We start from the raw sequence: 13,338 nt of genomic DNA, 5'->3' as shown, positions 1-13,338 counted from the left end.
TTAACAAAATAAAATGGACGTAGTGCGCGATACGTATTCCGCACAGAAGCATTGTTTTCGAAATGAAATTGCACTTTTTGCAAGCGTTGTTCAGGCGTGAATCTATTCATGATGAATTGCCGAACCAAACTGAGAATAAATCACTTGACAGCTGTTGAAGCGGTCGCCATCTTGAACAGTAATGCCAACTTAAAGTTGTATACTTCGAAAAAAACACTCGTTAGATCCAACTATTGCCTGTGTTTGTTGTTTTTATTCCTGGGATTTTCGATTCCTCTTGAAAGGGCACGACTTACCATGGGAAATTGACTCCCTTTAGTCTGCCTGGATCTCTCCAAACCCTTTCTCGTCCACTATCACTTTGCAAACCGAATCGTGACTCGTCCGAGAATGAGCCTTTATGATGAAAGGCAGTCTTGGTGGTGTTCTGACTAGCGATGGGCAACTCGAGCTGTTCAACTGGATTAACTCAATTTGCAATCTCAACGAGTCAGCTCGATATACCTTTGCGTTTATTCGAGTCAACAAGGAACTCGGAAGAAACCATACGATTCGGTAAATCGTGAATCCCCATCCGTTGCCGTTGCAGTTAGAGCTGTGGCTGGTGGCTGACCCGAGTTGGGCTCGATCTTACGAGTTACGACTATACGATGTAAACCGAATCAAGCCGTCGTGTGGTTGGTGGTAGGATGAAGCGACCGCCGAGTTAAACCTTCCTTCACCGAACTGAACCCGATTCAACCGAGTGTCAACGTTTCAACTCGGTCGACGGCGGCAGTCGAAGTCGACGCGATCGCGATGAGCCTTCACTCGATGCGGTGAACGCATCGAGTTATTCGGTCGGTTGCGGCCGACTCGAGTCAACTCGACTTTCAAACCGAGTTGGCCATCGATTCAACTCGAGCAGATCGAGTTGAGAATTATACGACTCGTCCATCGCTAGTTGTGAGTTGTGACCATTGCCGTAGCTCTATGACCAAGTGATAACCAAGGTGCTCCTAAAGGTCTTCTTGCCCTTAAATTTGAGGAATGCAACCGTCTCCTTATGGTACTGGTTCAGACTACCCATCTATAGGTCCTTGAAAAATAACATCGAAGGGCTGTTACAGATACCTTTCGATTCCTTCTAGTAAAATTTGCGATATAATGGTCTTCCCTAGCAGATGTTACTCTGGGACGACCAGGCAACGGTCTACGGGAAACGCTGCCGGTTTCCAGCAAAAGGGCCACTATGCGCCTTACTGAAGTCCATGGAATATTCAAACTCTACACAATCTGGTGGTACGACAAAACTTCTTGATGTAGGGCTACTATTCTTGCCAGTCATACTGAAAAATTGGATGTCCGGAATTTTCCACGGAATATTTACAATATTATAACTCTCGTTATTCTCTGAAAACTGATTAACTTCCAATATACCTGTATTCTCCCGAATAAGAAACATTTTTACTGGTTTATTGTTTCCATTTAAGTGATAAGATAGTAAAGATTCCACACACAAAAAATTGCCATTTCACATTCAACAAGTATAGAGTTGATAATGGGGAAGGGGGTGCAAGACTTTGGACGATGAGTGTATTTCCAACTTATCCTTTTGTTTTTTTTCTTCTAATCGGTGAAATATTTTCAACACAGCCGTTGACTGCAGAATAGGAAAGTAAAATTGTATTTCAATTAGAATTTTGCATACAGTCCATTAAAATAACCACACACTGTATGAATTCTTGATTTATCAGCTGCAAATAATGAAAGGAGTTTAAAACTCCAATAACAGATAAATTATCACTAAATTCAAAATTTTTGATTATAAGTACCTACACTACCTACCGGGTTATTCACCATAATTTGACCCCCCCTTTAACTTTGTTACTAAAAGAGGTACAAAAAATTTTTTTTACAAAAGTTTCACGAAATCGACTAGTGTTTTTTAAAATGATTTAACAAAACGAAATATATACAGAGTGGGCAACATATTGATAGCAACTTAATTTTTTCAAATGGAACACCCTGTATATTTTTCTATATTTGACTAGCTCTCTTTCCTCTGATTTCAAATATATAACATATGTTTGGCCTATCTCTCTTATTCTGAGTACCACAGAGTTTCAAATTTTAAGAACCACCTGGCATGCAAGCTGGCAGTTTTCAAGTGGTAGGCTGCGATAACTCAAAATGCTCTTTTTTGAGTTATCTCGTTGGCAATTTGACTATATGTCATATCGTTGCCAACGAGATAACTCGAAAAAGAACATTTTGAGTTATCGCAGCCTACCACTTGAAAACTGATTACTGAGTATGCTAGGTGGTTCTTAAAATTTGAAACTCTGTGGTACTCACAATAAAAGAGATGAGCCAAACATATGTTATATATTTGAAATCAGGGGAAAAAGAGCTAGTCAAATTTAAAAAAATATACAGGGTGTTCCATTTGAAAAAATGAAGTTGCTATCAATATGTGGCCCACTCTGTATATATTTCGTTTTGTGAAATCATTTTAAAAAACACTAGTCGATTTCGTTAAACTTTTGTAGAAAACATTTTTTTGTACCTCTTTTAGTAACAAAGTTAAAGGGGGAGTCAAATTATGGTGAAAAACCCGGTACATCTCCATCTATACATAGGGTAAGACTGTACGTCTGGAACATGCTTTACAGCTTACAACTTGCAACGGTTCACCAAGAATCATTTATCAGTTGGAATTCCCGCATAACATTTCTCCGCACTGATTAAGGATAGGTAACAATACCGAAGTTGTCTATAAATAAAGACACTTGATTTTGATGACAACAGAGTTCAGACTTCATCAGAACAACAAACTCCAAACAAAGAAAATGTTCATGAAATCTTTGTCTTTGATAATTTTTGTTATTCTCTCAGGTAATATTTGGAGCCCAATGACGTTTTGTATACTTCATTAGTGAATTTTCAGATTTATATTTGTGTTATGGGACACTCACAGTTAAATTGAACCAAGGAGATGTCCAAGGCTATCACAAAAAATCATATTATGGAAGAACGTATTCTGCTTTTGAAGGAATTCCTTATGCTGTACCCCCAGTTGGAGAATTGAGATTCAAGGTAAAATATAAGAATATGATACACGGTCTTCATAAATGTTGAAAATTGCAGGGGCCTTCGAAATCTTTTTTTGATTTATTTATCTCGGGTTTGGACACATATAATTAAAAATTTTGAATGAGAATTGATAATACATAATTTATTATGACGAACTCTACCGCGTCATTCTAAATCCGAACATATACCTTCATAATTTCAAGTTTGGAAGTCTTTCTGGTCGAGAATTATCATGTTTACGGACGGTGAGAAGTACCAAATTGTGTTCGAGGACGGATTCATCATCAGTGAGTGGAACCTTATCGTTTGAGACCAATACATGTGATAACATGATGATGAAGCGATATGTTCAGGGAGCGTACGCTCAAAAAAGCAGTCGAAACAATTGTTGAGTTTTTTGCCAGATAAAGAATTTTGTATTATCGTGATGCTTGGGCTCCCAAGCAACAAATTTAAACTCCAAGCACCGCATAATTTTCAGATAATATTGTTTTTCTGAGGAATATGTGTTTATCAAACATATTAATAGACATATACAGGGTGATTCACCACGATGGCCTATTAGACGTTTATGGGAAACTAATCATAATTTTATTCTGAAAATTTGCAAGTTCGGGTTTCAGACAATGATCTTTCTCCCTAAAATATTTTTTAGATCTCTACAACTTCCGGTTATAACAGACAACTACTTTTTTTGACGACAATTTCGGCAATATGCCATACCTGGAGTAAAAACTCTGCGATTCATTAGTTAATGGTGGCAATGAGCACTTTTTTCTTTATTAATTCTGCAAATACGTAGTATTATGAGACTGTTTGCGGTTTGGACCAAAAGTGTACTGGGTGTTTATAAGAAGATCATAAACTTGTACATCTAGAATTAATCAGAACTCAAGATTTTCAAATTGAAACCTATATTTATTTTGTATTATTTCAGTTGATTCCACGTACAAAAATATACTTTAAGTTTTATCGAGGAACACCCTGTACAGTGCATCCCATTTTGGGTGAGACAGCCAGGTTTCTCGCTTGTTATTTAAGATAGAGCCTGGCGGTTTTCGCGTTCCTTTGCTACTTTTTCGTGAAACTCAAGTTGGTCTAATCAGATTTTGCATAACTGTTTCCGTTCAAGAGATACAGGGCGATTTTGGAAATTGATACTTTTCGGACCCCTCTTTTATCTCCGAAATTATTAGGAATAATGCTGAGCTGAAAACTACGTCTGAATCAGAATTCTGCGTAGAATCCAGTGGCGAACTCAATATTTTTTTTCGGGGTATGGTTTGAAGATTCAACACAAACCTATATTTTTTTAAATGGAACACCCTATATATTATTACTTCGTTGAATTCGTTATTTTTTTCCCTTCAAAATGATATATAATACTATGTAGGTAGGATGTTCAGAAATGTTAAAAAAACACTAAAACGTCAAATAATGATGATTTTTTGTAAATGGGCCATGAATTTTCTGTTTCAATGAGAGGATTATTACTTTCGATTTTTAAAAGTAGTAGGTCATTGATGATACAAACATCCTTGTTGTTATTATGGCTACTATGCATTTGGGAGCATTGTTTTATAAAGGCCATTGGAGGGAAAAAACCAATCTGATCTAGCTGTCATCGCTATAAATTATTGTTATCATTATTGATTCTTCTTTTCTATGGGAAATCCATTGCCCATTAACAAAAAAATCATCATTATTTGATGTTTTAGTGTTTTTTTAACATTTCTGAACATCCTACCTACATAGTGTCATATATCATTTTGAAGGAAAAAAAATAACGAATTCAACGAAGTAATAATACACATGGTGTTCCATTAAAAAAAACATAAGTTTGTGTTGAATCTTCAAAACCATACCCCGAAAAAAAATATTGAGTACGCCACTGGATTCTACGCAGAATTCTGATTCAGACGTAGTTTTTACCTCAGCATTATTTCTAATAACTTCGGAGATAAAGAAGGGGTCCGAAGAGTATCAATTTCCAAAATCACCCTGTATCTTTTGAACGGAAACAGTTATGCACAATCTGATTAGACCAACTTGAGTTTCACGAAAAAGTAGCACAGGAACGTGAAAACCGCAAGGCTCTATCTTAAATAACAAGCGAGAAACCTGGCTGTCTCACCCAAAATGGGATGCACTGTACAATTTGGTCCAAACCCCAAACAGTTCTATAATACTACGTATTTGCAGAATTGAAGAAGAAAAAAAATTTTTTTTTTTATTTTTCTGCCGAAATATTCAAAAACATGTGAGTCGACTCATTGCCACCATATTTTTTATAATTTTTTTTATTGAATTCCTATTAATGGAACCTTTCTAATTTTAATATTTAATGAAAAGATTTTGACTTTATCATCTTTTTTGCGATTTCGGCAAGATTTGAAGTTATTTTGTTACAAAATGCTAGAAAAACAATCGTAGGCGAATTTATCGCATTGACAATCGATAAACAAATCAAAAAAACTAATACCATGAAATTGTACATTTTCAAACTATTAAATTCATGTTTGGTATTGTCTAATATGATTTCATTTCATCTATGTATACAATGTCAGTTAGTTCGAAATTTTTCACGTTATAATACGTTCATATTGTTCTTAATATATCCTGTGTATTTTCTTCAAAGGAACCTATTCCTGCTCCAAGATGGGAAGATACTCTCATCGCAAATAAGTCATATATGTGCAGTCAGCTTGATGGTACTTTAAGCGTAGTAGGTGAGTTAATTATCAATTCAAATTTCTAGGATCTAATCATTTCCTTTAAGGAACTGAGGATTGCCTCTACATGTACGTTTATGTGCCTAAAAAAAGTATCAATAAAGCTGATAACTTCGATGTGGTTGTTCATATACATGGAGGGTATTTGAATATTGGTTCTCCTTACAACATGGTCCTCCCTGACTATATTATGGACAAGAATGTAATTTTGGTCGCTTTGAATTACAGGCTTGGAGCTGCAGGTGAGTTTGGACATATTATTATACATTAGATTATAGATATAAACCTCCATAACCAAGCGAGGTCCCAGGGGGGAGGGGTCAAGGGGGTCATGACCCCCCAAAATTGAACCACCTAACACTTAATATTCGTTTCAAGCAGACAAGGTACAAAATGGTCCATTCGAAAAACTTGAAGCCTATAACGGTGACCCCCCCCCTAAATTTAAGGCTAGGACCGCCCTTGTCCATATCATTGATGCACAGCAAAACAGCAATCATCCTCACAAAATCTGACATTTAGACATGTACCTACATTTTATCATGGAAGCAACACGTAGCGGTTCACGGCTTAACTTGATATCCAAGCTACTTGACTTGGCTTGACTTGAAATCAAGATAAGTACTAAGATGAGTAATATCATACGATATTAATTATCTAGCTGGTTAATGTATCAACAAAAATGCCATCAACATAACCATTGTCAAACAGAAGATTTTCACGCCATTTCATGCGTACCGCAGTAATCATACTGCTCTGCGCCTGCCAGCGTTCAATAAGGTGCCTGCTATGTCGTTTGTTCGTCATCTTGGGTTGAGTTATGCGGTACTGATGATCCCTAATAAGGGTGAAACCGGTATATCGCTACTCTCCCTTGATGACATGCATTCTCCTTGGTTTACTTTCGATTATGATTCCTATGAAATGGCGTGGAAATCTTCTGTTTGATAATGGTTATGTTGATGGCATTTTTGGTGATACATTAACTAGATAGATAATTGATATCGTATGATATTACACAGTTGGAAATCGTACTTCTTTTTCTTTCTTTTTGTATTTTCTTCATTCATTACCAAGTGCAGGTGTTAGCCAATTTTATATTATTTACCATACATAGAGGATCCTCATACTCATACTTATCTAACTTCATCCCGTAAATTATATTACCTAAACAAAAATTGAAGAAAATATTCCTTCTTCGTTTAAAACTTGTCATAATAATAAATATATTTTCCAGGATTCTTAAGTACAGGTGACTGTGAAGTATACGGTAACAATGGCTTCAAAGATCAAGTGTTGGCTCTGAAATGGATCCAGAAGAACATTAGACAATTTGGAGGAAACCCAAATTCGGTTACCATAACTGGATTCTCATCTGGTGCTTCAAGTGTGGAATTCCATTACATTTCTCCACTGTCTAAGGGTAGGTTCTTCATGATATTCAATCAATGTCACTTGTACATTTGGTCCTATTTACACTTCATTCATATATTCTTTTAGGCCTTTTCCACAAAGGCTGGTCATTAAGCTATACGGTTCTTGGATCTGGATCTCTGACACTCATCCCCGAAGAAAAATCGAAATTACTCGCTCAAAAAGTGCAGTGTCCAACAGACACCACCAGAAAAATGATACAGTGCCTTAGGAGACAACCGATAGAAAAACTGGTTGACCAGATGGTCACTTGGTTCAAACCTGTTGTAGAAAAGGGAAATCCGAAGGCTTTTATCCCAGAAAACCCTTACAAGCTATTGAAAGATAAAAAGGTCTACGATTTACCCTGGGTTGTTTCAAACGTTATCAACGAGTCTCTCTTTTCTCTAGAATGTAAGTTCTTCTTGTGATGTTTATGTATACCTTGCCACATTTTTTGAGCACCTGGTTGAAATACTAAATTACTGAATAATTTTAAAATGACGAGACAATATTATACTGAATCTTGGCTCAGTCCGGGTCAGATCAAGGTAACTTATCATATACGAGGCGTGTATTTAAAGTAAGGTCTCCATTTATTTTTTTCACATTAATTAACATTTATTTACTAAGTTTTGTACATTGCTGTAAAGCTTGAAATCTAAGCTATTTTTCTACGTAATCGCCATTCACTTCGATCAAATCTACAATGGCATAATGCTGATTAAATATGAGAACTATAATTATGTTATAAAAATTCAAATTTGAAAATTGATAGATTGACAATTTGATTCCATAAAAATTTGAAGTAATTAATAAATTTGCCTATGTGTGAAGATTCAACTAGAAAACATGCAGATTTCAATATTGTATTAGGATTTTTTCTTTGATTGGAAAAATTGTTGTGTTTTTCAGCTGTATACAAGAACAGATCTGAAATATTTTCTATTTATAACAACTTCACAGAATGGGGTAGAAGTCTTCTAGATCTGGTTGAGTATGTAGATGCAGATAAATTAGATTATGTTATTAATGAATTGAAAAAATTCTATCTGGAAGATGGCGAACTCACAGCAGAGAATGGCTTAGAAAAACTGAACAGGGTAAGTATTGAATATGTTGCATAATATTATCCTCATTATTTTATTATAATCAATCAAAATAATAACAAAATTTCTGAACATAAGCTTTTCGATAAGTTTTAAAAAGTTATAGAATATTTTATAAGAGTTGATCGTTTGTTTTCTTCCACAGCTTTTAACGGATCGTCACTTTTTGGTTGCTTCAGATCTTGCTGTTAGGACCCAAGCCTTGGCAACAAAATCACCTGTATATTTCTACTTATCCGAATATGTACCAGAAGATAGATTAGAGTTCTTTGGAGCACCCGGTATGTGATAATCAAAATTATGATCCAATTTTAGGTTTTACGGGACCTCTGTCATAAAAGAATATTTCTACATTCATCTGCATATTAAAAAACAATATACTACAATTGAAAGTTCTTGGTTGGTCTAAATTTTAGTTCAGTACCGTTGGCATCGGATAGAACAACTCTTTTCATGAAAAAAAGTTCATATAAACATATATCCTGACAAGTTTCGTTTTCGAAATGAAAAAAATCAGTTTTTCATTCTAGTATTATTATATTAATTGTTTTATTATTTAGGTCTGGAAGTCTAGATAATGTAATGTTTCGAATTAGGTAAGTGTTTTCTGCCAAATTTATCCAGTGGCGTAGATATAGGGATACCATGATCCTTTTCATATTAAAAATCAACACAACCTTCTTTTTTTCGAGAAAATTCTTTCATATATGAAATCAACAGAGTTTCACTAAAGAAAAGAGTTCTTTTGATTTTTGTTTCATAGAATTTACCGGTTTTGAGAAAATTGAGTAGAAAGCAAACCATATCCATAAAAATTAATTTTTCAAATTATCCCAATAATGACAAATGAGTACAAAAATTGACTGTGTATTATAAGGGTCAATTTTTTTGCTTTCATTTACAACTAATGGAAAAATTTGTAAAATAAATTTTTGTGGATTTTTGTGTACCTATAGTGTTCACTTTGTATTCGATTATCTCGAAAATGGCACAATCAACTTTTGGTGAAACCGTGTCGATTTCAGATATGAAAGAATATTCTCTAAAAAAAAGACAGTGGTGTAGATTTTCAATAGGAAAAAAAACATCGGTCCCCTATTTCTACGACACTGGGAAATTTTGGCATAAGACACTTAATTCTGAACATTACATTATGTAGACCTCAACACCTAAAAAATAAAACAATTAATGTAATAATACCATGGTTTAAGTAAAAAACTGTTATTTTTCAAACTTTTACACCCTGTTTTTCGAAAACTAAGCTTGTTAGGATATATGTTTGTATGAACTTTTTTTCATGAAAAGAGTTGTTCTATCCTACACCAATGTATTTGAACTAAAATCTGTACCAATTCAAGCACTGCCGAAATTCAAATTCTTTTTTCCTGGTCATTTCTGAGAGCAAAGCACCTTACTGAAATCTCTGAAGTTTATGCTTTGGAATGTGTAGAATCCAGAAATTGAATAAAAATTACATATTCTCGGAAACTACTCATAGCAAATTCAATTTTCATGACTGATACCCGAATTTCAGGTGCTTCCCACGGTGTTGACAGCAAACTTTTGTTCAAATTCAGAACAAATCCAGATAGACTGAAACCCAAAGATGAAAAAATGATGCGTCTCTTTACAGAATTCATCGAGGAGTATGCAAGGACTGGGTGAGTTTTTGTTTAATATTCTTTGATTTAATAATTTCACTAAATATTTCAGAAAAAAATGAGGAATGCATTGACGTGAAAAGAGGATCTTTTGAGCACTCGGAGACTGAAGAACACATAATTAGTATAGATATAGTGGTTTACAAAGACGCAATTAGCACATGAATGAACGAGCGCTCAAAAGATCCTGTTTTCAAGTCAGCGCTTCCCTCATTTTTTTCTATATTTAGATGATTTGTGGCAGGCATAATAATGGGTGTTTTTTTTCGAGGTACATAACTCTAAGATGGCATTACTGTTCAAGATGGCGACCGATTTAACAGCTGTCAAGTGATTTATTCTCAGTTTGATTTGGCAATTCGTCATGAATAGACTCACGCCTAAACAACGCTTGCAAATAGTGCAATTTTATTTCGAAAATAATGGTTCTGTGCGGAATACGAATCGCACACGTCCAATAGCGATGAAGCGCACTTCTGGTTGAATGACTACGTCAATAAACAAAACTGTCACATTTGGAGTGAAGCTAATCCTCAAGTGTATGTCGAAACACCGTTACATCCAGAAAAATGGACTGTTTGGTGCGCTTTATGGACTGGTGTGGTGGAATCATTGGTCCGTACTTCTTCAAAAACGATGATAGCCAGAACGTTACAGTCAATGGTGATCGGTATAGAGCCATGATTACTAAGTTTTTCATTCCTGAATTGAACAACCATGATGTCCAGGAGCTGTGGTTCCAACAAGACGGCGCAACATGTCACACAGCTCGTGCCACAATCGATTTATTGAAAGACAAGTTTGGTGACCGCCTAATGTCACGTTTTGGACCTGTGAATTGGCCTCCAAGATCTTGTGATTCAACACCGCTAGACTACTTTCTGTGGAGCTATGTAAAGTCATTGGTCTATGCGGATAAGCCACAAACCCTTGACCATTTGGAAGACAACATTCGGCGTGTTATTGCCGATATACGGCCACAAATGTTGGAAAAAGTCATCGAAAATTATTGCAATTTAAAGTTCTATAGCTCTAAAAAAAAACACCCTTTAGTAGTAAGTTCTCTTCCACTATTTTACCTGTCATTTGGTTATCGATGGAAATTTTGAAGCGAATTTCCAGGATCAGGTAGTACCTACTCGATAAGATCTTCAAAATGAGGTACGGCATTGGCAACCCCTCATCCCTATTCGAAATCAAAGGGTTGTACTCAGCCCCGTTAGGGGTTGCAGTTGCAGAGATGCGAAGAGCGGAAAAGTTGTCCCCCCTCGTATTTTCCACATTTTCATTTTAAAGCCAAAAAATCGAGGTGCTCAGTTTTCGTTGGATCACACTGTTTATATCCATATAAAGTTTTAGGGTCTCCAAAAGCTTAATTAGCGCAATAGCGGCTGACTTCACGGCAATTGCTTTTTCGTTTTTTTCATATTATAAAGCATTTGTTTCCTAATGATTTGGGATATTCATTGAGATAATAGGAAATGCTTCAACAGGCCAACTGAAAAGTCCCCGGTAAAACACATTTTTTTGTCAAAGTTCGATTTTATTATTCACCCTAATTTTCTTCGAGGGTGATACAGGGATTATAGCGATCTTCCAACTTTTTGATACCATTTTTGTAGTACGATTTGACTTTCGCTTCAAAATAGGCCTCAGTTTCCGGGAATACTTCTTCATTGGCGATAAATTTCTTTCCAGAGAGCATTCTTTTGAGGTCTGAGAACAGGAAAAAGTCGCTGGGGGCCAGATCTGGCTAATACGGTGGATGCAGGAGCAATTCGAAGCACAATTTATGCAATTTTGACATTATTTTTATTGATTTGTGACACGGCGCATTGTCTCGATGAAACAGCACTTTTCTTTCCTTCAAATGGGACCATTTTTAACGATTTCATCCTTCAAACGATCCAACAACGCTATATAATACTCGCTGTTGATGGTCTGGCCCTTTTGGAGGTTATCATGAATATTATACCTTACGCATCCCAGAATACTGAAGCCATAACCTTGCCAGCTGGCTGTTGTATTTTTCCTCGCTTTGGATTTGGCTCATTGTGTACAATCCACCCATTTTGCACACAGCTTTCCATGTAAAAATATTCGTGAATGATATGATGTACACGTTCAGATGATATCTTCACAATGTCTGCTATCTTGATCAAATTCACTTTACGGTCATTCAAAATTGTTTTGTGAACTTTTTGTTTTTTTCGTCTGTGACAGTCTCTTTTCGGGGTCCATAGCGTTCGCCGTCTTCGGTACTCATTTCACCACGTTTAAACTTATGATAGTATACCAAACAATGATGGTTGATTTTCCTGATGCAGACCTCGGAAACTCTTCATCAAGCCAACATTTTGCTTCAACTGTATTTTTTCCCTTCTAGAGGCAATATATATTAACCTCTGGTAATTCTTTACAAAAACGTCCCCTCGTATTTTTCACTTTTTTATTATTTTTTTTTAATTTTATACCATGACATGTATATAATACTGAACACCCTGTATACTAAATCGAACAGAATCCGCTAATGGCCTAGATGTCGAAGCGATAATTAAATAAATGAATAATAATTTTCGGACTGCTGTCAAATTTTGACACGTATCGTTTGAAGGTTGGTACTAACTAAAAATCATATGGATTTAATACTAGCACCGCCATCTGTGCATCAGATCGGGGACTTTTTAATTGGCCTAATAACAATACTGTGAAAGTTGTAGTTGTTCTTATGTAGTGTTTAATTTTACTGTTTGATATTTCTTCTATTAGTTCCTATAGGACAATCATAAAGGTAACCATATGATTTGTTTCAGAATTCCCAAAATAGGCAACGTGACTTGGATCCCTATAACACCGAACCAACAGAAATTGAACGTTTTGTCAATTAAATCTCCAGACAATATCAAGATGATCAAATTAGAAGAACTCGCACCTCGTAGGATTTGGGATCGCTTACCAATCAAGGAAAATAATCATTTATTTTAGAAACTCAAAGTTCATTCATCAGAAATAACATTGTATCCATCAAATATATCTTCAATAATTAGGTTTTTTTTACAATTTCGGTTGTCCCAGTACAAAATAACAAGCTTATCAACCGAACCGAAGAATTAAAATATAATCTTCGTTTTTATGAATCATTCAACTTCAGAAAAAGGCTTCATTTATTGGAATCCAATTCTAAATAGAAAGAGTAGAAAACATTTCTTGTAAAACATTTCCACAAATAGGTAAGTTTAAAATCTACTAGTTAGGTCGACTGTGCTCATTAGATTTTCAGTACCGTAGAGCGGTGTGACTTTGCACCACTTTTTATAGTTTTTTTGGTGTAACTTTTTCGTTTTTTTG

The 13,338-nt window shown here is 35.5% G+C and overlaps 1 protein-coding gene across 1 annotated transcript; it reads left to right on the top strand.

The window, feature by feature from the left end:
• The first annotated feature begins 2,643 nt into the window (after positions 1-2,643).
• Positions 2,644-13,036, top strand: LOC123688790 (venom carboxylesterase-6-like). Its single transcript, XM_045627458.1, has 10 exons — positions 2,644-2,877; positions 2,930-3,078; positions 5,714-5,804; positions 5,855-6,049; positions 7,045-7,230; positions 7,308-7,634; positions 8,136-8,323; positions 8,475-8,610; positions 9,864-9,990; positions 12,804-13,036. Exons 1-10 carry the CDS (start codon positions 2,781-2,783, stop codon positions 12,973-12,975), a joined length of 1,668 nt encoding a protein of 555 aa, XP_045483414.1. The 5' UTR covers positions 2,644-2,780; the 3' UTR covers positions 12,976-13,036.
• The last annotated feature ends 302 nt before the right edge of the window (positions 13,037-13,338 follow it).

Source organism: Harmonia axyridis, chromosome 1 (assembly GCF_914767665.1).
Source record: "Harmonia axyridis chromosome 1, icHarAxyr1.1, whole genome shotgun sequence".
Lineage (NCBI taxonomy): Eukaryota > Metazoa > Arthropoda > Insecta > Coleoptera > Coccinellidae > Harmonia > Harmonia axyridis.
The sequence above is the reverse complement of the archived record's forward strand: the minus strand, read 5'-3'. Positions and strand labels throughout refer to the sequence as shown.